At 33.5% G+C, this 25487-nt stretch overlaps 3 protein-coding genes across 4 annotated transcripts in view; 1 reads left to right on the top strand and 2 right to left on the bottom strand.

Annotated features, from left to right (window-relative positions):
• LOC116348933 overlaps positions 1-20107 on the bottom strand; it is a 41047-nt gene extending 20940 nt beyond the window's left edge. Inside the window, exons 1-2 of the mRNA XM_031780157.1 lie at positions 19485-20107; positions 2648-2720 (exon numbers count right to left, since the gene is read on the bottom strand). The gene's annotated coding sequence lies outside the window, so the exon portion shown is untranslated. The remainder of the gene's footprint in view (positions 1-2647; positions 2721-19484) is intronic.
• A 1751-nt stretch (positions 20108-21858) lies between these two features.
• On the top strand, positions 21859-23280 carry LOC116348873 (surfeit locus protein 6 homolog). The gene is made up of 4 exons (XM_031780055.1): positions 21859-22088; positions 22166-22609; positions 22670-22824; positions 22902-23280. The coding sequence occupies exons 1-4, from the start codon at positions 21959-21961 to the stop codon at positions 23121-23123; spliced, it is 951 nt and encodes a 316-aa protein (XP_031635915.1). The 5' UTR covers positions 21859-21958; the 3' UTR covers positions 23124-23280.
• A 30-nt stretch (positions 23281-23310) lies between these two features.
• LOC116348874 lies at positions 23311-25306 on the bottom strand. 2 transcript variants are annotated; one of them, XM_031780058.1, is made up of 4 exons: positions 25173-25302; positions 24876-25047; positions 24622-24723; positions 23311-24563 (listed from the first exon to the last, which is right to left on the bottom strand). In XM_031780058.1, the coding sequence occupies exons 2-4, from the start codon at positions 25002-25004 to the stop codon at positions 24291-24293; spliced, it is 504 nt and encodes a 167-aa protein (XP_031635918.1). In that variant the 5' UTR covers positions 25005-25047; positions 25173-25302; the 3' UTR covers positions 23311-24290. The 2 variants fall into 2 exon arrangements, with proteins under 2 accessions (XP_031635918.1, XP_031635916.1); XM_031780056.1 differs by having other exon boundaries at positions 23314-24563; positions 24876-25017; positions 25173-25306.
• Between the last annotated feature and the right edge of the window lie 181 nt (positions 25307-25487).

The raw sequence follows: 25487 nt of genomic DNA, 5'->3' as shown, positions 1-25487 counted from the left end.
TTTGCTTTGTATGGATGATCGAGTTCACAACAGTTTAACCGTTGCAATTTCTTGGAAAATATCTAGGAGACCAACAGTTATCCTAATAACAATAATTACATGTACAACTTTACTTCTGAATTACTTACTCTAGAAAATCACACCTTAAGATTCAATAAAAATGCGTTTATGTTTTCTATTTATTTTCATCTCAATTGGGTCTTTTGTTAAAAAACCGGTTTATTCGATAATCTTTTTTTATTAACTGCAAATCGTATGCGCAGAAAGTACTGACCTTTGCATCGCTGGTTAACCATGGTAAAAATAATGCGTATGCAGTATGCGATTTCCGCATTCTCCGTTTTATTACTCATACAGATATATTTAATAGACTTGATTTGCATTCTCATTATACATTAAGTGCGTCCAGTTAAACTAAGTCGGCATAGTACGTAAGAATTTTTACAAAAATAAAATGGTAATTGAGTTGTAATGTAGGTACATGAGCATTTTAAATTTGAATAAGAAAGTCATTCTTGAGATGAAACAAAAAAAAAAGATCATTTTAAGCTGACGATGTTTTGATCCAATTTCGATAAGCATTTTTCATAGCTAGCAGCTGAATTAGCTATTAAGTATACGAAGATAACGTTCTAACTCACCTCCAATCATCATTACTTTTAGAAGGCATGCGAGCACAGACTCATGCCACACACATGTAATACATAAAATATTTATATTAATAATGATTGTGGTCATTTTTCTTTTGAGGAGACGCAGAGGATGCACGATTTGATTCCACAATATTTGCGTTGAGCAAAACGTTCGCATGCGATAATGACATGTTTTACATTTGAATTTTTGCGTCAAAGTATTTTTTTACGCTCTTTCCTCAAGACGATCATGGTAATAATTTCGTTTAGTTGATGTAAGTTTCGTTACGTGCCACGATCAGGTTTCGACTTGAGTCGAGGATGAAACAAAACCGCATGTCAAAGTGAATAAAGTAATAATAGATATTTCTTTAAATGTTACACTATCCAACCATCTGTGTTCTGACATGCGTGCGTATTTTTGCCTCATTAAACCAACGCTACTCTATTCACACAGTTAACTCAGTACGTTTGCCAAAGATTTCATGAAACAGGAATTGCGAATAGATATCAAATACATTTTTGCCCAGCTTAAATGATGCTAATTTGAACTTGAATTGAAGTTTCAGACCTGAGATTTAGACGAACTTTTGTGATCAAGAAGTCAAATAACGGTTTTGCAATGCAATTTATTTTCATTTTGATAAAGTGTATGGGGATGTATGTGTGTTGGCATTCAAATAGTGTCCAATTTGTTTTTCATTCGCCGATGCAGTTGAGTGCATTTTTGGATCTTAAATCCGATATGAATTGCACCATAGATCGGTTCGGTGCTTTCCGATGCTCTTACATTTGAAATGATTGCAATACAACTTATGAAATGGTAGACCGCCGCAGTGAACCGTCGGACGGAAAGATGACCTTTATGAATGACTTTTCCTTTATTAAATAACCAAAAATAATTGTTATGCAAGATTTTCTGTTATTGTTTTGACCGTTCGAAAATGAGTACTGCACGATATTTTTGGCCTAATAAAATGCCGAAAATTAGAAAACATCGTTGTTGATAAAAAGATATACAGTCAAATCAAGTTGCTTTCTAAACAAAACAAATAGAAAGCATACACAAATTCCGCATTTTTTTCGATGCCATGTCTCTATGAATAGAGAAATTTCATCTTATTGATCAGAGTTTTCGGAAAGAGAAAATTTGTAAAATAAAATTTAAAATTATTTAAATTACTTTACATATATTTTGTATTCAAATGGCTAACGTAAAGTATTTTTTTTTTATCTAACAAACATTTTTTGTAAGTAAACAACATTTTTTGTCGGCGCCATTCATATTTGAAACGGAACACAAACTTTTGATTTCAAAACGAACAAAGTGTAATTTGCTATTTTTACACAAAAATCCAGTATTATTTTTTTTCATTTTCATGCTTACAAGTGCAAAATGTTCGATTCCGCATTTTGACCACACAAAAAATGAGACAAACAATTATGACCAGGCAAAAAAAAGTGAGTTTTATGACGCAATGACATTTCTTTGCATATTATTGTAGCAAATTAATTATATTTTCGGTGTATGAGCAAAATTTTAAAGTGCCGACATGTAAATGAATCTTCATATCCGATTACATGCTCATTGATTTGTTTTCGTTTGTGTTTTTTTTTCTCTTCACTTTTCAAGACTTTGATTGATTAATCTTTAAAGATTAAATTTGGCTGGTGCTTTGGGTTAAATTGCGAAATTATGTGTGATACAAATTGTACAGTACTATTTGAACTGTAAGCGCTGATTGTCCGACCATAAATTATAATCAGTTGTATTTTTATTTAGCGGAAATGCTGAATCGTATTTTCTTCTTAGCTCTATTTTTGAATGGAAGATAGTTGCAAGCGGAATGAATTTCATTACCGAAGAATTTAGTGGCGCTTTGTGTTACATCACACAAACAAATTGATGTTTTCAATGGGATTTAATAACCATCAACTTATGATTTAATATGGGATAATCGCTATTATTTGATTGCTACAAAGTAAATTTCGAAAAAAAAGTGTTTATTAATTACCTTGGTGATCAGAGTTTTGCTAGCGTACGTTACTTCCAACCGTGCAAAGTTATTGAATTCTCAAAGTAAGTACCTGAAATGAAAATAAAAGTAAACATTGGAATTAATTCATTGATTAAGTCGATCTAGTCAACAACAATGACAGCAACAAATCGTATCTTAAATGAAAAGGACATTTGATCGTAAACGTTTTTGTATTCGCTCTCCAGCACTCCTCATTGTGTCTGGCAAAGCATTTGCATATTTATAGCATTATAATTTGAAGTGTAGTTAAACGACCGTACATTTACGCGAATCTATTTTGAATAGCGTTTGGCAATAAATCGGGCATAAATTCATAAATTATATCATTTTATTCTATAACAACCGGAAAAGCATAAACTTTAGCATTGGATGCTTTGGTCGTTGGAAAGAATTTCAAAAGCCAAAGGAAATGCACAACCATAAAGAAATTGAAGAGATATTTAAGTTCAGAGTAAGCGAAGTTTTATGCTGTGACCATGAATCATAATAATCGGCGAACATGAGCCTTTTCTTTAGTTTTTTTTTTATTTAACATACATATATATATGTGCATCGCCAATGAAATATGTTGCGTAGAATTCTGAGTAGATTTTTATCATCAATTCCATTCAAAACATATTGTCTAAGTGACCCAAGCTGACAGCAAAAGAGCAACAAGAAAGAGACAACAGTGAAAGATAAGAGTATCTTTTACATTGGTTGAGATGGAGAATTGAAAGCGATATTGAAAAGCTTGGTCATCGGTGAATGAACCCCATGCGATCTCATGGGATTACAGGATTTTTCTTTTTAATTGGCTCTTTGCGCTGATCATGCTACCATTAAAGATTTACATTTAATGCACAAATTTAACCGAGTACCACGAGTCCATGTATGTCGTTAAATTTGACTATGGACCGCGTCCAGTGCTCAATGCAAAGAGAGAGAATGAAAATAAAGAGCAATAACATAGAGCTGGTAATAAAAACTATCAATCAAAATTCTCGGTCTCCATTGCTTGAAATGTTATGTTCTTTTTTTTTTCGTGGTAGTTGTTGGTTGCCTCACCAAAATTCAAATGAATGTTGTTAGCCCATTTTTCAAGTGCTTTTAATCAAAAGAGATTCGATGTACAGCGCGTACATTGTACAAGTCTAAACTAAATTACAATTCGTTTTTTACGATCAAATTAATGGATTCCAGTTGAAGAAGAAGAAAAAAACACCACTGAAACTTAAGTACTTTTCTCGTTGTTTTGTGTTTTCTTTTGTTCGGCTCATTTGTGTTTTGTTTTGTTTCTTTGTTTCCATTATTTTCTGGAATGAAAATGTCTTCATGCATAGAATCGATGCTTTTTCTCTTGCTCTCTTGCTGTCTCTCTCTATTTGGTTCTTATGAAAACAGAGACACAAATATGTATAAATGCCTTTTTCGAATACTCATTTTAACACCAACACTTTTTGATAAATCCAATTCGAACGTATTCTCATACTTCAAATTGGCCGTTCGTGTTTCGATACCAACCATTTTCGGCTGAAAACGTTCATTAACCCATCTTCAAAACCAATTATTATTATAATGATACAATGGAGTTCGAAAAATAAACACGCTCGATTGTACATCATAAGCCTATCGCAAGATCATTCTTATTGATGGGGGTATGACGCAACAGCGAGAATCTCTTCGAATTATGACAGAGACTGTGGTTTAAGATCCCACTGAATGGAAATCTTTGACTCATTGAGCTGCAATTAATTAAAAAGTCTTTTAGTGGTTGGTTTTTTCTCCAACCATTTTCTTGGTAAATTCGACTCGTCACGTTCGACAGAATATTTTGTATACAAAAGAAGACACGTTTTTATGCATTACTTCTGAAAATTCTAAAATGCAATTGCATGTTATTTTAGATTGGAACATTTTATGCAAATTGCACTGGCTGTTATGCATCTAATAAAAGTTTTCTAAGTAGAAGACGTCGTACACTAGTTTCTAAGATCACCATGGGCTCACACACTGTGCTTGAAAGTCTCATAAATTGCGGCTATTAGTTGTTGTCGTGGTGACATTATACGTTTGCTCTTCTGGTTTATGCGAATATTCAATCTTCTCTACGGTTCCGAACAGATGCGATCATCAAATAAAACTTTGTTTTTTTTTCTCAAATATTTTATTCGAAGACTCATCGTGTTCTCTTAAACCATGCGAAGATATTATCAAGATAAACACTAACGAAGTGAGGATTACCACACAAAGGATGCTGTGAATTGAAAAATTACAGAGCATGGAAATTTGCATGAATCATTTTATTTGGTCGGGGTAAACACAACAATGTAAATTCAACGTCGGCAATTCGTTCCGCAATGACTTTATTCATAAATGCGGCTAATATTGGTACACACTCACACTTCACTGAATGGCTAAAGTCTGCATCGAAATCGAAAAGATCCCTCTCTCTCTGTTTTTTTTTTCACTTTCTGGTTATTGGCATTCATCACAATTACTGCATGGAAATACAACATTGAGTCAATATTGTGATGGATATAAAATTTTATTAGAACCACAAAGCAATGTAGAAAGTTCTGTCTGTAAAATTCATTTTCTTCTTCGTTTTGCGTTTCTTTCTCTCTCTCCGCACATCTCATAAAAGTATTGATCGATGTAGTACTTCCACACCAACTGGTGACGGCTTTATGTTTGCACATATTCATTTTTTTTTTATTTATTGTATATCGCTCGCTCAACAGTCGGTGAATAGGAACAGAGACATAAATAATATTATTTCACTTGTACTCGTGCCCAATGCGTACGTGCTTTTGTTCGTTTCGAATTTTAAGTGCATATCGAATGGCTGGCATGGTAGTTGTGAATGCTGTTAAATGCAACATTTCTGTTCTTCTGTGGAATATCGTTGAGAAAACAAAGAAAAATATTGAAAAGTTCGGTTTGAGTGTCGTCGAAGAATGGCGTCTGAGGAATTCATTCTTATGTAAATGTACATTGAAATTAGGATTGGTCTCGACGTGTTGTATTGTTTTATAATTTCATTTTTTGTTGAATAATTTTCGATCGTCTGTTCCCCAAACGCATTGAAGATGAATTGGTATTACATGTGTCATGAACCTTTTTATTATGTATTTGATAATTTCGTCATTTAAACTAGTTTCGTGTGTCTTGACAGTATTTTTCATTGCATATTATATGCGACTCAATTGAATTTACCACAAAATTCAGTTGTTTGCCTTGTTGTTTCTGGATAGTGTTTTTTGTGTTCAAGTGTTTTGTTGTTGGAATACATAATTATTGTATTGCTTTGTACGTCTGTCGCATATTATTGTATAGATTATATGTCCATCTGACTGTCTGAGCCGGCAACAAACGTTCACTCTCACTATACCCGCAGGTATTATTTGACTTTGTTCAAATTGGAAATGATTGATCGCACATTAATTTCGCATTCGATGTTCGAACTTCGAACAATGCTCAAGCGCCGCAATCCGATTGCATTTTTTTTACTCTGTTCGCCAGCCAATTCGTCGAATTAATTTACATTTGCGAATATTGTACGATAAATCACAAAGTAGTTTTTTTCCTTGTGCAACACTGATTGCAAAATAATATACTTTGAAGCCGACAAAAGAAATATCATTTTGAGGCGAGTGCATATATGGTGGCATTCAAAATGGATGAATCATTGGATTGACATCTTGTCGGGGAGTTCGTTCATTTTTTGATTTGTATACCGAAACTCCAATTTTTTTCTTCTACGGAAGCGAAAGACTTGACTATTTCACTGAAAGAACTAGTGAATGCTTTGTAGAATTCGTAGAAATATCTCTTTTTTCAAGTTTCTGGCAAGGGATTTGCTCTTCTGGTCAAACTAAAATCGCTTGAGACCGAAAAACCGGTTCGATGTCTTCGATTTTGTTCAGTTCACGAATTGTGTGTCTTTTCATGCTGCAGTGTTGTTACACTCTCTAGCCATAAGATAAATTTGATTTATCTTCGTTAAACATATAAGACTGTGCTCTGTGTGCAAGGTAAAAATTAAGTACAACGAATTGCATAGAGAATGTTTAGTTCATTTAAACATTTATTTATTTTTTCGCGTTGCTATTGAGTCAACGTCGGTCAATTGGTGTGAATGCACCCACGATTTTATTACTCTCTCTCTCTATTTTCTCGAATTCATTTGGTGAGCGCGACTTTAGTGAATGCACCTAAGCCATAACATGCACCGGACAACAACATAAATAAATACGCTCGATGCAACAGAATGTCATGGGACAAAGAACAAAACATAAAGATCGCAATAAACGAAGTGCGACACAAGAGAAAGAGAAGAAAAAAAAACGCGTGACGATACGAAACCGAGAGAGAATATAAAAAGAACATCGTCAGAGTTTATCGTTTCACATGTAGAAATTCATCAATGCTTTTTTATTTTTCTTTTCCCTCATTCTTTGCTACACACGTGAAAAATAACATAAATTTGATATTTATTCCTTCGTCTTCGTTTTTCTCATTCTGCGGTATCGTATTTACTATAAGTTAAGGTAAACACATTCACAACAGTAGGAAATAAAAATAAGCAGACCAATCAATTGAAATCGAATCAATCTCAAATGAAAAAGTGTTGCGGTGCTAAGGCGACAATGGTAAATATTTTTCTTTGTTCGCATATAACTGCTTCGATAGTTCATTTGTCCAGTGTATCACAATTTGAAGAGAAAGAAATGTATATGTTAATAATCACAAATTTATTATGGTCGCCTTTATGTGTGTGTGTGGAATCTGAAAGTTATAACAAGAAAACGACAGAAGACGAAGTGAAATGAGATGAGAAAAAGGCAAAATAGTAGCTAAACCATTGAACATATTAGAATAAACAAAGATTTCCGTGCGTTAGATCGAAGTGTACAAGTGAAGGGGAAATGAAACGTTTTGAACTTGTTCCATGATCACATGAAAACAGTGAAAAGACGAGAACAGTTGGTTTGGAATCCAAAGAGAGTGGAAAAAAACCAACCGACAATGCTTTTTTCTCTCGCTTCTTCTCAACTTCGTCTTTTTCTTCTATGTGTTTAGCACAGCAGAGCAAGCAAATATGAAAAATGGATCCACGGTTTGCCAGCAACAACAACAAACTAGCCATTAACATACACGTACAGAACTCTTTCTCTCTCTCCAAAGTGTTTCGCATTGTGCATAAATTATTTCGCATCAAACAAACATTTGAATGGTTAGCAATGCGCGTGCATATTTAGCTCTTTCTTTTCTTATCGATGTCGAAAGAGAGACTGAAGTTCCTTTGTGAATTATGTACGGTATTTAGTTTTTCAATACACTGATCACTACCTCTATAATTTTATTTAATAGGATTTAGCCTCAACTCTCTAATGAGTTTGACACAACGACGAAGAGACGATCAGCCAACCAACCGCTATTATTATGGTTGTTGTTATTTTATATCGAAGGTGGAAGTGAACAGTTTTGAATTGAATAAATACATTAATAATAATGCAGCCAATGTGAAATGATTGTTCAAAATCTGACATTTTTTCATGTACATAATCTGGCATGTTTTTTTTTATTTGTTCTTAAAGAACATTCATCCTGTTTTGTATTCAAGGAACATACGACGGCGGATTCTCTTCGCATTAATGTGTGTATTTTGATTTTTGAAAAATAGCCAATAACTCAGAGTAACTTCCATAAATCGGACGGACCCGGTGTCATAGGTAAATTTAATATTTGTGTAAAATTCTTTCCGTTCCGCTAAGACCAAACCATTCTTGGTGTGATTTCGATTCGGCTTGTTTAAAGTTGAATCAAAATTCTTTATAATTTTCATGATCTCACCTTAATGTGGAATGGACTATGTGCACCATTCATCAAAAGAACTTTTCACTCAAATGGTGATTCAATCGAAATGGAATCTGACCACAAAAAAGGTTGATTCTTCTTTTTTTTGTAATTTGGTGAGGTAAAAAAGAACATCATCATTGAAGGTTTTTCTTAATTTTCGTATTTCTTTGTCTAAAATAACACAGAAATGTAATATTTGAAATTGATGTTGAGCCTGCTGTGTCTCATCGCTGCACGAAATTCATTTCAAAGCCTTATTCGAACTCGAATGGTAAATGGATAAATAAAAACATTGTGCATCGCATACAATTTGTTCATCCATTCGAAATTGATGGATAAAATCATTGTTAAAAACGCAACAAGTGATCGCTCATCATCGGCCGAGAAAAAATGCGTTGTATGAGTCAGATTTTGTTCTTTTTTGGGATGAAATGAATTGGTGGTCAATGCACGCCAGCAAACATTGTAATTGGAAAATAATTGTTTTCAACGTTGTAGTTTTGATTTCGTTCGAAATTACAGAAATTTGTGGAAAATATGGAATTCAATTAAGTATGATTTCAAGTCGGACTGAGAGACTCGGTATGCAGATATTCGATTGCAAAAACCAAATTATCAAATGGCGACGAAATTATGTTTGAAATACACTCCTTTCGAGTCAAATATGACTATGAATACTGAAAATCCACCAATTAGGTACAATTAATTCAAACATTTCCGTCACCAACATTCTGTTCGCACATTGACATTGCTAACGCATTTCAATGAAAACACAAATTACAATTTGAATTGACAAAATCGACCATTGTTCAGTTAAATAATTGGATTAATCGTCTCAACAAAAAGAACGTTTTTGTGTTACGTTATTCGGTACATTTAATAAGACACAAATTGAAATCAAACAACGATATGTAAATGGCGAAGAAACTGAACTGGCGCGGTTAGTCACAATTTCCATACAGAATCATAATTACCCTTTGAATGAAGTTGGTTCCCTCAAGGTGAACGTGGTCATATTTTAATTGATTTCAAAGTGTTAGAGCTACCTTATGGCTATACAATTATATCTGATATGATAAATTGAAATCCCTCATAATCTAACCCCAGATTCGGCCACATCATTCGGTTTGATGGGTGTTTTTTTTTGTAAAACAACGGCACCAGCATTCTCGTTCTGCGGATCAACTGTGGTAGCAGTTCATAAATGGTGCTCATTGACACAGAGTTCAGTCGAGATCGATTAATCTGTGCACAAAGCAATTCAAATTCCACCATTCAATCGAAAAACCCGTTCATTTTATCGCCATTTATATCGTTCGGTTTGGTTTCATTTCATCACATTAAGACATTCACCGAAAACCCGCTCAAACATTTTTTTGTGTATATTATTGTTATTATTCAATTTTTCTCGTCCGTTGTTAGAAATTGTTTTTTTTTTCGAGTGCAAATTGCAGCCACTTGTGATCCATTATGATATATTTTTTTTATTATTGAATGAATCGATATTGTACCATGCGATCGTAGCGAAGTAACGGCGAAGTGAGTCTCGAAACGAAAGTGTCGCGGACAAGAAAATGGTAATAAATGCAATGAATTTGAATGATTGCAAGGTCTTTTTTTGCCAATGTGCGATCATTAAATGTTGATTTTTTGTGTTAGTTCAACTATTTCGAGTCTGAGTCAGTCGCTTGATATATTTCGTTTGTTCTTTTTCTTCAAGTTGGTACGGTTATGCTGCGCTCAAAATGTTGTTTCTACTCACGGCATGATTTGCCATTCGTTTGGCTACGAAATGAACACTTTTGCTTCTCTTTTACAGCACGAGATACAAAAGCTCTCTCACACATAGCACACAGCAAATGTGGCTGGTCTGTTGTATGAGTGGTTTTAATAGCGTTGGTTGTTCGTTTGCTTAGCACATTGCTGTTGCCATTATTATGCAATTCGTTGCATTTGTGGAATTTTAATCGTTGCTTTTTTTCTTTTCTCTCTCTCTCTCTATCTCACTCTCTTTACTTCTTTGGGTTGGTAATCGAAAGTGAAGAAACGTAGCAGATCTGATTTTATTTATAAAATGCCAGAAAAAATTAAATGGAAAAGTTGATTCTTGTAGCAAATTATTTTTTCCACTCTTCAATATTCACACCAGGCATCTGACACATTTATTTGATTATCAAATGAAGAATGTGCAAAATGTATGTGTAAAAATGTAAGAAATGTGATCACAATAAAGCGCAAATAAATAAAAAAAAGTCGATCGTCTCGCCAATTAAACAAAGCATGTATCATTTTAAATTGTCGCATTGCTGTCACACAGCCTCTGACATAGTGGACCTGAACGAGAAATGGTGGCAAGTGCAATTAAAAATCTTTTGCAATTGATTAGAACATCGTTCAGTTTTTTTTCTTCTCCATTTATTCGCTCAGCCATGTATAATGTTTGGTTGAACCAATTTCACTTCCATTTTCAATGCAATGCTTCACTACTCACTCACTCGGATTTAATAGTATTCAATATTTTGACTGTTTTGATTTATCGCACATGAAATTGATCTCTTTGCAAACTCGACGCGTCGCTACGATCACAGAACAGGTACTCTCAATGGTAAATTCATTTTTCGCGCGTTCAATTACTTACAGTAATAATAAATTCAAAACAGAAATTACAGTTATTAGCTGTGCATTGAGAGCGATTATGAATTTGCGGAGATTGCAAATGATGGAATTACGATATTTTTTTTTCTTCTTCGTGTAGGCGTTTTTACAACACTTGTTTTTCTTTTTGGATATTACTTCCAGCTTCGAGTTTGATGGTGGAGTGAGAAAAAAATTAGTTTTGATTGTTGAAATTTGAAAGTATTTGCCGACACCTTTTAGTCATGCAAAAAAAAGCAGGTGTTCGATCGCAATTTATTTGCAATTTGTCAAGAGAATTTCGGAATGGAGTCAAGGGTTTGCCATAAATGTATGCGTCGAAGTAATCGTCACGGTATTCGATTTTAATACATGGGCATGGAGGATAAAGAACTATCGAGTTGAGGCTAAAAGGAAAGACAAATTTCATTAATAATTAATACGGTCGTGAGCTGTTACAAAGTTTCACCATTTGATTAACACTTTGTCGCCCTATTTGTGTCAATAATAGAAACGCATACACTTTCACACGTCGATTTATAATCTCACGAGAAAGGAATTACGTTTTTACATCATGAAAATTCAATTTCGCTGCATTTGTTTTATCCGCAATGACTGAAGAGAATTCTTCGATTGAAAGTAAACTTTCGTTATCGATCTTTTTTTATTGATTTATACGTTTTAAATGGAATTAGAGCCAAGTTTATCGATCTAATGAAAAATAAAAGTGTTTACGCTTCAGTCGAAATTGAGAAGCAAAACAAACAACTTTTTCATTTGTAAAATGCAAATGAAAACAAGTCATTTACGTTCATTTATAATTATAATAGAATAGATATAGGTGTGTGTGTGTGTGTGTGTGTCCGTATGTTTGATTCTAAAACATTGTATGCATGACTACAATGGCTGCGTAAAACTATTGGGCTTGATTGTCTTGTTAATTTATGCAGTGAATGTGAGTGAGTTTATATGACAGCGCCAACGCAGCAGATTTATTGCACGTTACACATGTGTCGAACGCAAACGAGTGATCGTAAATCATGGTACAGCCTCATGACTCGCACTATTTCGCGCTGAAATACGAGCTAATGAAAATAAATTTGATTTAGTTTGTGTGTCACTCGTTCGACGACGCCGATCGTAACGGGCAAATGCTGGAGCTTTGTTCATACTATTCTATTTTGATGTTGTTATTGTACTGAATCATTTCATTGAATAAAAAAAAAGCGAAGGAACAAAAACCTCCGTGTTGAATGTTACTTGTCCATCAAATTCATAATCAAACATCAAAACTTAACTACGCACTACCGTTCATTTGTTCATTCGTACGCAACAATCAATAGCGAAAGTGATTTGGCATATTTCAATTAGCATTGTTTATTGTTTTTGCTTCACGAAAATAAAAGTGACAAGTTTCAAAATTCATGATCGGTTAATTGTTCGCAATCTGATTTTATCTTTAGCGAAATCGTGGCCTAACTAAAATGGCGTTTTTTGCGAAACTGATTGCATTCGATGATACTGGTCAGAAATAAGGTGGCATTTAACGCTTGATTTGGTAACCCAATGCATGGAGATAAACGAAACCTATTATGGCATCAACTCTATCAGTGGCACTATCTTGTCAGTCTCTGTCCAAATACAGACTATTTCCTAATTTTCACAGCTTTTCGCTTTACAATTAACACATATTTGTCAATTACAATATGCTCTACCACACCAAATTCGGTTTTTTTTGTAGACGAAAAAAAAACCGAATGTTATAGAATGCGAGAAGAGCGGTGGTCTCGCTTCAGATTGCCATTACATCATGTGTTTTAGGTTAAATGTCTCTGAACCGAGTGCACTGTAACAAATTAAAAATGATCCATGTTCTGCAATGTGATGACGACGACGAAAAAGAAGTGAGCGTCGTTTTCTAGAGCAAGCACCTATATGCCAATCATATTTTCATTATGGGTATTGATTTTTAATTTTTATTTGATAAACAAGACTAAATTAAGTTTGTTGAACACGTTCAAAATGAATGCCTTTTGTATCGCATGTGAAATACTTTACATGGGATCGTGTGTGTCATTAATTTTAATCCATTATGACATTGCGCCGTGAACATTTGATCTAACTGTTCACAAAATGAAAATGTGCGCCACTAAAGTAATTGAACTTTACGAGATGTTTGAAAGGTATGTGCTCAAGAAAGCCTGACATATCGCACACTCTCGAGTGGTGGTTAAGGTGCGGCGAAACTATTTGCTCTATGTGCACTGATACGGTAACACACACACACCGTATTTTGCAGCAGCATTCCATATTGAAAATGTATGGCAAAGGTTTACCATTTATTTTCGCATAAAATCATAGATAATTGGACACGAGACACAACACACACACATAGGGAAGAAATATTTTGTACGATTGCAAAATCAAAATTATCAATTAGTGATATGTATTTAATTTGTTGTGTAACTGAGCAGATGCCGGTTTGCACTTTTTTGTCCTCTTCTTTAGAAAACCGTGCGCAAGTGCCAACATGAACGGCTAAATAAATAAGGGAATGATGTTGGAATAAAAAGTAACGACAAAAAAATTCCATGAAAAATGTATAAAAACGAATCCATTCGGAATAAATTGGCCGCAAGAAAAAAAATCCCATGTAGACAATTTGTACACACTCTCAGAGTGTAACAGTTCACTGTTACCCACTGCATATATGCTAAAGAAGTTGGCAATTTTTACCTCCTTGTTTCTTTGTTTCGATTGAATTATTTTTTTTATGATTTACCATTTTTTGAGGTCTTTTGCGCGTGCACACAATTCTGGCCACACCACAACAAAGAAGGCAAAGCCCAAAACCTTGAAATATCTCGAAATTGTGGTGTAAACCATTCTGGGCGCAGAAAACAAAGCACAACCATTGCATATGCATGAGCATTTAAATCCAACACAAAACATAATATAGAATTTCAAAAGATCTTTTTGTTCAACAAAAGCTGTAGAGTCGCATGCGAGCACATATATTCAAACAGCACTGAATCATAACCAATCGATCCTGTCGGCGTCTTTGTCTGTCCGCAATATACGAAGAAAAATATTGAATTCCAATTGTTTAAGTCACCAAGCACCCGGAATATGAGTGCATTCATATTTTTGGTGGCTTTTGTCCCGTTGGCTATTCGCAAGTCGCAACTAATTTACATGCAAGTAATAAAAATAGACAAAGGCAAACATGTATAGTCCAAAAAAACATTAAATATTCCACATCCAAAATTGGAATGTTGCGGTGACTGTGTGCTCTATGATTGTCTTTCTATCGATTTTGAATGTTTCTTCGTCTCGTTCGCTATATGCATCACAGGATTTGTTTTTATGCAAATCCACTTTGCCACACTTTATAATGAAATGCGTTCTTCAAAATGGAACAACCAACACAACACACAAACACACGTTTGCTTCGAGTGTATCATATGTACAATGGGTCTTGCTATACTGCTTGGTTCTGATGTGTGACGATGGAATGTGCAGTTGGACTTGTTTATGGCGAGACCTCCGACAAAAAAAAAATACACGTAAAGTACGAAAAACCAGTTTGATTTCTTCAATACACGACAACCTCAGCCGAAAATTTCAGCACTGGAATGGTTTCGACCATTTCACGTTTCGATAATCTATTTCGGATATGTTTGCAGGCATTTTATATTTAAAACATATACTATATGGGAGCTGTTTTCACTTGAACTGGAATCATGTTGACTTTGTCGTATACAAAAACCGATTCTGGATTTGTTTTCCCTACGTTTATTGTGTTCGTATTTTTATCTCTTCATTTATATGGTGGAGACTGTTTATTTATTTTTAAGTTAGCGAGTATTTACTTTTTTAAAGCAATCAACAATGAATACACAAACAAAAATTGACTGCATTCTTGGTACGAGTATTTCTTGATTTGCAGCAAGTGTATGAGCAATAAATCGTATGACCATAATAAATTTAACCTATTAAAGTAAATACTGGTTTACTCTGATGACGACATTTCGAATGATTTTGACTAACTTTCGATTGAAACGGCCAAGATTTCTGGTCGATATAAAATACACGTTAATACAGCACAAAGACGACGTATGCCGAATTGGTTCCATATTATTTACGATATGAATGATGGTGGGTCAGTTTTATGATCTGAATCAAATGACTCAAGCGACGAACCGAGTCTTTTATTTCGTCTCAACTTAATTTACGATACCATTGAAGTATTCAACAAACCCCAAAAACAACAGGATCCCACTTTGTACACAACAGAAACTGGATCCTCCTCATATGGAAATTTACTCAAAAATAATTAATCGAAACTGTTCAAAACAAATGAATAAGAATAGTGCCAAACATTCAGGGCTGAGAAATTAAGAATTTGTAAACCTCTTTTTCACAAAACCACTTTTTCTTTGGCTCTTAATCCTCCAGTATTATAACCATCAGTGGATATCAATGCATATACCGTCGATTTCGAAAATATCCAAATTTTTAATATATTCTACCATTTTTTATGTTTTCAAATGGCGGGAATTCATCAGTATGGTGCGAATGTCGTTAGACACTTTTTCTTGAATCCAAATTCGAATTTGTATCCACTTCATCGACAAAATGAATTAATATGCAAAATATCACGACTTTTGCATAGATGTTCCCAATTTTAATGGTAATTTATTAAAATGGTCTTCTGTTTTGCATCTGATAAACCAGCCATTCAATTCACGATTCCGCCCAATCGAAAGCAAGAAAGAACCGTTGAGTAATGCCGAAGATCTGGTGTCAAAGATTTTTTTTTTCTTTTAATAAATTCTTAGTGAAACGTTTTGTATTTATTAGTTTCGACATCAACCTGAAAACGAGACGCTCAATGTGTCACACACACACATGCTCTAATGCATAACGACAAAAATACCATCAATATTAATGGATTTTAATTCATGGGATGGTATTTTATTTGTTATTTCTGAGTGTAAATCATCACAAATAAAAACCAATTTAAACTTTCAATAAGTCTGTTGTATTGAGTGGCTTACTTGGTGTCTCAACGATGTTGCCAATATTCTTGTTGTCTTTATTTTAAATCGTCTGTATCGGTAGAAGTGAAGAGGCTTAGTTCGGAGTTCGTTTTACCTTGAATCACTTTCAATGCATGCTCCAAAGTGAATACGATGCGAGTACTCTTTGGTAGCATTCAAGTATCGTGTGGATGGGCAAAGCATTTTGCATGAATATCGAATTCGATTCTTATAGAGACATACGCGAGCAACTGCAAAATGTACACCTTTCATTTTCTGTTTGCAAAAAGTGTGCACTCAAAATGTGATTCATTTTTATGGCTCATATTTGCTTATTCTTGAAGATGAAGGTTTATTGACATTTAATTCAAATAAATTCGCCGTTGAAATATAAATTCGCCAATTGTCAAATCGAATTGAATGTTTTGCAGAAATTCATTTTTCAATGCACACACACAATCATTTCCTTGATTGATTGGTGATAAGTATATTTACTAAAAAATGCAACTGAATGAAAGTTTTCAATTAAAAGCGTAAAAAAAATGCTATTTAGACGATTCAAATGAACTGCAAGCCGTTTTTTTCCACATTGTACACAATCACTCAAATATTGAGTTTTACTTTTTTGCTTATCATGATCTGTGCCTGTGTATGGCATACAGCGTATGCTCGCCACATTTGCTTGAGTTTCGCTATATGCGGTATCCGTTAGTCTCGATCTCAGGTCATAATAAGGAAAAGTTTCGAGAAACTTTTATTTGATGCTCAGAATATGAATGTTCATTGTGGTTACATTCAAAGATTTACGAGGACACAAAAACTAATTCCATTCGGAAATTATTAAATACCTATGTAAAATTTACATTGTAAATCAATTGTTTATTATTTAAATCTATTTTGTTCATTTGGTTTTATTATCTTCAAAGTTCAAGACCAAAAAACGAAAACCAATTAAATATGATTTTGATTTTGAATTCAATCAGAAAAAGAAAAGAAATGGAAAATTTCTATGAAATAGAAACTTCATGGCGGTAAGGTTTTCATCATATATATATTTTTTTTGTCATTTGTAGTGCATGCAAAAGTAATTGATTTTTTTTTGTTTCACAAAAGCCGGGAAATATATCATCTCACACAAAATCATTTCATGTGGAAATGTTTGAAATGAGAAACCAGCCGTTGAAGAGAAAAAGTTAATCGCATTCAGCTGTTTGTATGGTGAATGTGACAGCCACAGGTGCAAAAAAGGCCGACATTCAATTGCATTGAATGACTTCTCTTTGCCGATTTGTAAATGCGGTAAAACGACATAAATTTTTACAATACACCAAATGCCAACGAGTAGGTTAAATGGGAGTTTGTTTTTGTCCCAAATAAAATGCAATGCATGAAATGTAATACTTGTGCGCAATGAAAGTGAAGTCGTCCTTTTTTTCATTCTTTCTCTCTCTCTCACTCTCACATAAAATGCAGAGGCGAAAGTCGTGTGTAGATTTTACAAATCGATCTTGGTGAACACACATGAAGATCGTTTACGCTCTCTCAATGTACAAGTCGCTTCAATGTATATATTATATCACGTTGAGCGATTAAGAAATTGAAGCGAATCAAAAACAACCGTATTAAACGAAACCGTTGAAGTTTTATGGTGATATTGAGGAAAGTTGTAACGCATCCCACTTGCATTTGTTTCGCTTTTGATGAATACAATGTCATTTCATTTGTACGCGATATAAAGTGCGTTTGCTGTTGTACGGCCATGAGTTGCGTTGATATCAACGACATTAGCATACATTTCTTCTTTGGCTAAGAATGGCGGCCGAAGCGTTTTTCTGGCAACTGGTTTGTTTTTGTGGTATGATTTGGAACAAGCTCGCTTTGTAATCAATACGTGATAAACACTTTCGTTCGGAATATGAATAAAGGAAAAACTGGCTGAAATGTAGACGTTCGTTGGTGCAGAAGCTGTTTGCACAGCGAGTGCATCTCTTGATGAGCAAAGAAAGGAAAACTGTAAAAGAAATTTTTCGAAAGTTTAAATCAACGCATTGCTTACACACATTTTTGCGCTGAATGGCACTGGCGAATCCAGATATTTAATGAAAAAAAGAAGAAAAGAAGAAGTTATCACTTATCGATTTTTATGTGAATAAACGAAAAAAAAGATGCACCGCTCACTAGCAATTTTAGCCATAAGTAATCAATTTAAGTGAGTCGTTTTGCAGCCACTGCTCATTTCGATCAGTTTACAGAAAATATCACTGCAAAATTATTAAATTTTATTATCTTTTCCGTGTGTTTTCGTTATGAGTGCTTTTCAACGATTCGATGATTTTTCGCTTTGTTTTAGTTTTGTGCACATTCCCTTCTCCACTTGGCCCATTTCATTGGGCATACAAAATTTAATTGAATATAAAGATATTTGGAATTACCGAAAAAAACGTCTACAAAAACAAATGATTAAATAATAACATTGCACCCAACATTGCAGCGAATTCAATGAATATTTGATTTGCATAATTGCTCAATCGCCACTATCGAATTTAAAGTCAGCTCGATTATAAAGCTGAATGCGATTTATATGATTGGGATCATTTGAGAAGGCAAAAAATTATTTATGCGATATTTAACCTACATAAATTCATTTAGTTCGTAGTTTTGCATGTTGTCGAGAATCAGCAGCCCCCCATTAATTTTTGTGATATTTCATTTTTTTTCAGTTGCAAGCATGAAGCGAAATATAAAATTTGATATACAAAATTCAATTCCAAAGTCCCACATTGGACTTTCGCTAAAATTGTTGCTGCTGTGATAACACTGCTTCGAACATTTGGCCTTTCTGCGCAATAGAAAAAATCGATTGGTTTCTATTTGTTTTAAAATATGCAACTTAATTTGGTGGAACCAGTGATAAGCTTCGAAGCGCGTAAAATATTCAATTCGTCAATCATGCGACCAAAATATTTAATAAATCACGTAATCAATTTACTTTGATTGATAAAGTGTTTCTATTTTCAAAACAATTGAATTGCTAACTTGTTCAATGTTCACTTATTATCGATATTAATTGAAACGAAGTTTAAACCGAAATTCACGCTTCATTTTGATCGCTTGAAATTCGAAAGGTGCTATTAAATTTAATAACAAAAATAAGTTTTTTTTTTCAAATTCTGTGATATTGGATTTCATTATTAAAATTGTTCTGCTTCATTTGAATATTAAAATTTATTTATTAGTATTTCATAGTTTAGAGATGTAATTTTTATTTAAAAAAAATTAAGAACTAACCTTACTTTTAATTTAATTCCAACGAAATAATGAATTTTTTTTAGTGTAGTACAGAAATATGTGATAATTGATGATAAAAAAATGTCACACTTTGTTCGATCAGGCGGCGAAATGTTGATGATAATTTGATAGCAACGAGTTTTTTACGAAAAGATTTTTTTCTTCTTCACGTTCTTTGAATTGGTCCAACACTTGATCACGCGATAAATCCTTTCACTTTTATTTGTCAATTTGCGAATTCTTTTTTTTGGATTCAAATCTCAAATTAAGAGAATTGTTTTATTTCCACTTTAAAGTCAATGCTATCTATATTGAATGGCCTTCGAAAAATCAACTTCACTAAAGCAATCGTTGTAAATCAAGAGCAAAATCAAAAATGTACAATTTTATTGTCACAAATTCTTTTCACAAATAAACAATAATTAAATTCTTATGTTTGGCTCTAAATATTGAATTAACTCAAATCCTATATCAGATTGCAGCGGATATGATGGTTGTGGTGGTGGTAAAAATCCGAATAGTTTGAATTTAACGAATTCTCATAAATTTCAATTTCAAAAAATCAAATTCGTAACATCAGAGAGTTAATGGACACCTGAACACAAGAGAGTTATAAACTCAACTGACTTCGGCGTTCGAATAAGGTTTGTATGAGCACCGCTTGAGTCCGTTCACAGTCAGCGTCAACGAGATCGCATGTGTGTTGCTCAATACCTACCTGAATTTGTGTATGTGTGTCTATTTTTTTCATGAGTTTTGACGGTACACACCGCTCAACAGGTCGCTAGCAAGACCAAGTGGAATATGCCGGATTTTGTATGTGTATGTTTGCATATGATGTGATCATTGCATATCAATGTTTATAGCACAGCAGAAGCAGGTATGTGTTAATGGTGCGTGTGAGGTTCACCTTTGCATTCAGACATTCAATGCACTTTGAAGCTTCTTCGATCGTCTTCGTGAATGCATACAATTTATGTACGAATCGCTTGCAAACATGCTCGAATGGTTCACTGTTGAATTATTATTATCTTTGGTTAGGTCTGGAATCGGAATTGAACTGTGAACGCAACACAGACTGAAACCATTATGCATACCAAATAATGTATCATTATATTGTTGGTTTTCGTTTTGGTGGTGTTTCACGGTTTTAGGTTTGAATGCTCGCAGCCTATTTGGTGCGTCCAGTACAGACATCATCTATATACATTGAATTCTATTTCTTTTGCAGACCCTCGATCCTACTCATGTTGGCGAAAAACGAAAAGAAACAAACGTATCCGATATATATCACCCTACATAAATTCGGCCTCGTCTTGGATTAATTTTCGTATGCATTACCTATGAGTCATCCATGCAACGTTTCTCAATATATCGTGATCATCTGATTCGCTTCGATACAGTCTTTGCATTCTTTTTACCTTATTCCCTTTTTTGTTTTACCTTCCTCTTCAGAATCGTATAATTAGTGTATTTTTACTACATTTTAAATAAAAAAGGGACCGTAAAAAGTGGTGAGGGACCGTATATATGAAAATAAATAACACAAAGTATATGAAAATTAAATGAATAATTCAAAATATGTAAAGCAAAAAAAGTGACTACGATTATTGAAATTCGAACAATGTTTTTTTTTTTTCGTGGATACATACATTCAGGCGCTTTTAATTTTGTTTTGCAATGAGATATTCTTAGTTTGAACATTGAGTTACGAGCAGGGATTTCGAATTATGCGCGATAAATGTCTGAATTATTTATTTAAATATGTACGTTGTTTGGATTCGAAACAAATATTGAAAGTTGTTGATATACAATGAATTAATATTTATGCGCGAAATAAATTAGAACCAATTACTACGAAATATTGTGTGGATCATTTTCTCCTAAAATAATCGAACGAATTTGTGGTGTAAAATAACGTAAGTTTTTGTACATACTTCAATGCTTCAATTTTTACCCGTCATTTATAAATAAAATGTTGTTTATTCTACGATTTATTTGTTCATATAACAAAATAAATTTGTTCATTAAACGAATTATTCGTCAAACATTCGTCATGAATAATTTGTACAATGTACGACAGTTTTTTATTTTGTAATTATTTACAAAATGTTTGTAATGCTTATAAAATATTCAAAAACAATTTTCACAATTTTCAAAGTATTTTTATTCAACATTTTAATCAATGATCCGCCACTGATTACAGGCTCTGCTTTGATACAGATTTTATATCACTTCACGTTAATGTCTCGAAATAAAACGAATGTGATTCAATCAAATTAATCGAAAGATACACGTGGCGGCACAAGTGTGTGTCGACGTAACTATTTGTTAGTAAAATAAATATGACATTTTGTCGCTGTCAGTGCTTTCCACATAACATTGCTAGCAAGCACATGTGCAACAAAACAAACTTGGTTGTGAATTGTGTTCTTTTCAATTTTGTTCAATTTGTTAACGAATTAATTTGTGTAACACAATGCAAATGAAAATGGATAAAAAAATGACGCAAAAGTTTGATAAGCAGCAAATTCGTCGAATACTTGAATTTGAAAATGAGTTCATTTCATCATTGTTCGACAGTTTCGAAGTGCCAGATTCAATTGAAGGTAAATCATAGAATAAATATTCCTTTTTTTTCTTATTGCTGATCATAAATACCGAATACGATAATATTAATTTGTAGATGAGACGTTCGATGAGCAATTTCTATTGAAAACAAAAGAAAGAGCGGGTAAAGCAAAATTAAATGCGCGTAAAACAGAGAGTCAGCCGTCAGTGGACATGGAACAACGTTTAGAAATCATTCGCAATAAAATGAAGAGCAAAAAAACCAAGCCTTCAGCACGCGCAATCGAAAAAAAGAAACAGAAGAAATTGAAAAAAACCAAGGAACTGAAGAAAAAATTAATTAGCGTCGCCAAATCGCTGAAAAATGAAAAGGTCAAGGAGGGAAAGAACGTAAATTCGTCAAATGTTGCGGAGAGTAATGGTGTTGATGTTACACCAGATCCAGATATTAAACCGGACATTAAGCCAGCTAAAGTGTTTAACGAAGAAGGAAAAATGGTATTTTCGAAGTTTGAATTTGCAGCACAGGCTAGCAGAGCAAAGAAGACGAAAAAAGATAGTAAGAAAATTGATTTTTTTCGACAACTTTAAATGCTAACAAGTTTAATATTTTATTTAGAAACAATCAAGGATCCAAAACTGTTGATAAAGAAATTGAAACAGGAGAAGGAGCAAATCAATGAATTGGTGTCACAAGGTGAAGTGGAAAAGGCTGAAGAGTTGAAGAAAAACATTGCCTGGCAAAAAGCATTTGACAAAACTGAGGGAAAGAAGGTATAAACTTTTGACATATCGAATCTTCCGACATATCGAATGTTGGCTAAAACTGATCAATTTTTTTTTATTTTCAGGTGAAAGATAACGTCAGTCTTTTACACAAAACGCTCCACAAAAAGAAGGTAGAGAAGAAGAAGTCGAAAGAACAGTGGAAGCAACGTGAACAGAAGATTGAAAAAGAGAAAGAAAGCAAGGCAAAACGACGTGAGGAGAATATCAACAAAAAGAAAGACGAAAAGAAGAAACACAAGTTGAAGAAGGCTTCCAAACGTGGACGGGTCATTGCCGGCTATTAGAATCTGTTATCAACTAGCAAATGAAATTTAAACTAATTTTAAATTACGTTCAAATGAAAATAACGCATATATAAAATTTACCCACTGTCAATCACTGAAATGGATACTAGTGTTCATTTGCGTTTATTGAGTTCAAATAAATTTTATATTTTAATTACGAATAAAACGTTTCTTTTTCAGAATGGTTAAAATGTTTATTGATAGAGAATCACTGTGTGGTGATTTATTGCTTAAATGCTTTGCACAACATCAACATCAACAACTACTGCTACAGTATAAGTTTATACACATATACATTTATTTAAATAGACGTTCGTAAAATAGGTATGGACAATTCCATATGAAGAAATACAGAATTCATTTGGATCTTTTTTGTGATTTAAATGGTCTTTTTCAAAAAATATTCGTAGAAAATAAGATCGGACATTATTTGAATCGATAGAATTTTTACAGACTTTTAAGATCTTGGCAGAATAATGGGTATTTTTATTTGGGAAACACTTTCTTGAATAATAAAACTGATCGGCATCATGTTGAACCAACAAGTAAAATCGTTTCCGATTTTTAGTATTTGTATCGATAGCTATGAGGGACAGCAAAAAATGGAAACTCGTCATAAAAAGTATTGGTCCTATTTACGGACTCACCCTTTCACCTGTCAGCCAGTTATGAATACCGTCCAAGTAAGATGTGGTAAGTACATATGTTCCGACTTATAAAAAATCTTCGCAATTTTTCAAAAATCGAAGAAACCACATTCTCTGATGTTCGAAGTTGAATAAAAAAGTAATTATATAGATCCCATTTTCCGTCTAATATCTTCCAAACGGACCATGTAAACCACACAAAAGTTGAACATCAATGTGAATTTTGTATTCATTCGTGTGGAATTTCCGAGTTGTATATGAAGAAATATATTCGAAAAAATAGCGGCTAGCAATTGGAAGCATTTCTTTCACTCTCAGATAGAACAACTCATTGTCACATTCAAGAAGTAAAGATACAGATTTTTGAAGGAGAATAAAAATTAATGTCTTTCAACATTTCACACAATTTTTGTTTGTTCATTTTAAATATAAGCAATTCACCCGTGTCGTCAATTCACGGTAGGAACATTACTTTCGATGTTCGAAGGACTTAAATGCACTGTGATTAATGATGATTGATTTATTTCAGGAAGGATTTAATTTGTTTCGATTGATGAGCCATGGAGTATTGTGCATTTTCGGTTTTCGTCAACAAAGCGTCAAGACTATCAAGTCCGCTGGACATCTTTGTTTGCATATCTTGCTTGGATGGAGCAGAGGATTTGGTAGTATTATCTGGCTGACTTGCGTCAACGTCCACTTGTTCTTCGTCAGTCGCCTCATTTGTGTCAGGTGTTTCGCCACCCTCACCTCCCTTTATTTTTAGTAAATTGGTCAAACTGCCACATACTTTCTACAATGCAACGGTAGAACAAATAAGATTTGTTAAGTGACAAATGCAAAAGACTTACCTTGAACTTGTTAAGTCGCATCTGAGTGATGGATAAGATGTTTGTTATTTCATCCATTTTACTTGTGCCCTCGTTTTGTTTCTCATTTTGAATATCTATCTCCTGCAAAAGTATAAACATTTTGATATTTGATATAACAAACGAAATTTTTTCATTTTTTCTCTATGTTTTTTTGCAACTTCAATAGAAAAAAATTGTTCAAATTATTTCTGAAATTCCAATAATCTTTTATCAAAAATAGTTAATTATCACACCGTCATTTGTTCAGCCAATTCATTTTCTTTGCGTACACGATTAGCTTCCTCCCAATCATCCCGATTCGGTGGATTAATTCCCAGCAGCTCAGCTCTATTGCACTCATTTTCATAGGTACCTTCAGCCATTGCGTACGTCCAACTACAAATATGTAGTAAATTGTTAACGTTTCTAGTTTTGGAATAATTTCATTATTCACACTTTTTATTCATTCAACTTTGTCATTAGAAAATATAATAAATGTAGAGATTTTTTTAAACTAAATTTTATTTAAAAATTTTATGCGCGTGAATTACCTGTTTATTATTAAAACAAAATGTTTACGTTCTTTGGAAAAGCTCAACACTCTGTGTATGGTATGGACTATCTGCAGTGTTTTTACTGCAGAAAAATCTGGTGAATGTCAATAGGAATTTTACATGTAAATAACGATTCTCGCGCATGACATTCTATTCTAAATGCGTATTTAATCAAAATAAATTACTGCTTCTCTATGCATATGACTCATCAAAGCTAAAAAGGTAAAAAATATAGTCAAAATGAATGCACAAAAATCCTGATCTCGAACTCAAATTAAAAATCAATTATTTAAAAGTTTGACCTCAATAGAT

Source organism: Contarinia nasturtii, unplaced genomic scaffold (genome assembly GCF_009176525.2).
Source record: "Contarinia nasturtii isolate CC-2019 unplaced genomic scaffold, AAFC_CNas_1.1 Cnas_scaffold_2678, whole genome shotgun sequence".
Taxonomy (NCBI): domain Eukaryota; kingdom Metazoa; phylum Arthropoda; class Insecta; order Diptera; family Cecidomyiidae; genus Contarinia; species Contarinia nasturtii.
This window is presented reverse-complemented; position numbering and strand designations above follow the sequence as displayed.

Coding starts and splice junctions, on each gene's coding strand:
- LOC116348873 (XM_031780055.1), top strand. CDS start 21,959: ATGCAAATGAAAATGGATAAAAAAATGACGCAAAAGTTTGATAAGCAG. Junction 22,089..22,165: donor AGTGCCAGATTCAATTGAAG/GTAAATCATAGA, acceptor ATTAATTTGTAG/ATGAGACGTTCGATGAGCAA. Junction 22,825..22,901: donor ACAAAACTGAGGGAAAGAAG/GTATAAACTTTT, acceptor TTTTATTTTCAG/GTGAAAGATAACGTCAGTCT.
- LOC116348874 (XM_031780056.1), bottom strand. CDS start 25,004: ATGGCTGAAGGTACCTATGAAAATGAGTGCAATAGAGCTGAGCTGCTG. Junction 24,724..24,875: donor AATTGGCTGAACAAATGACG/GTGTGATAATTA, acceptor ATACTTTTGCAG/GAGATAGATATTCAAAATGA. Junction 24,564..24,621: donor TGCGACTTAACAAGTTCAAG/GTAAGTCTTTTG, acceptor GTTGCATTGTAG/AAAGTATGTGGCAGTTTGAC.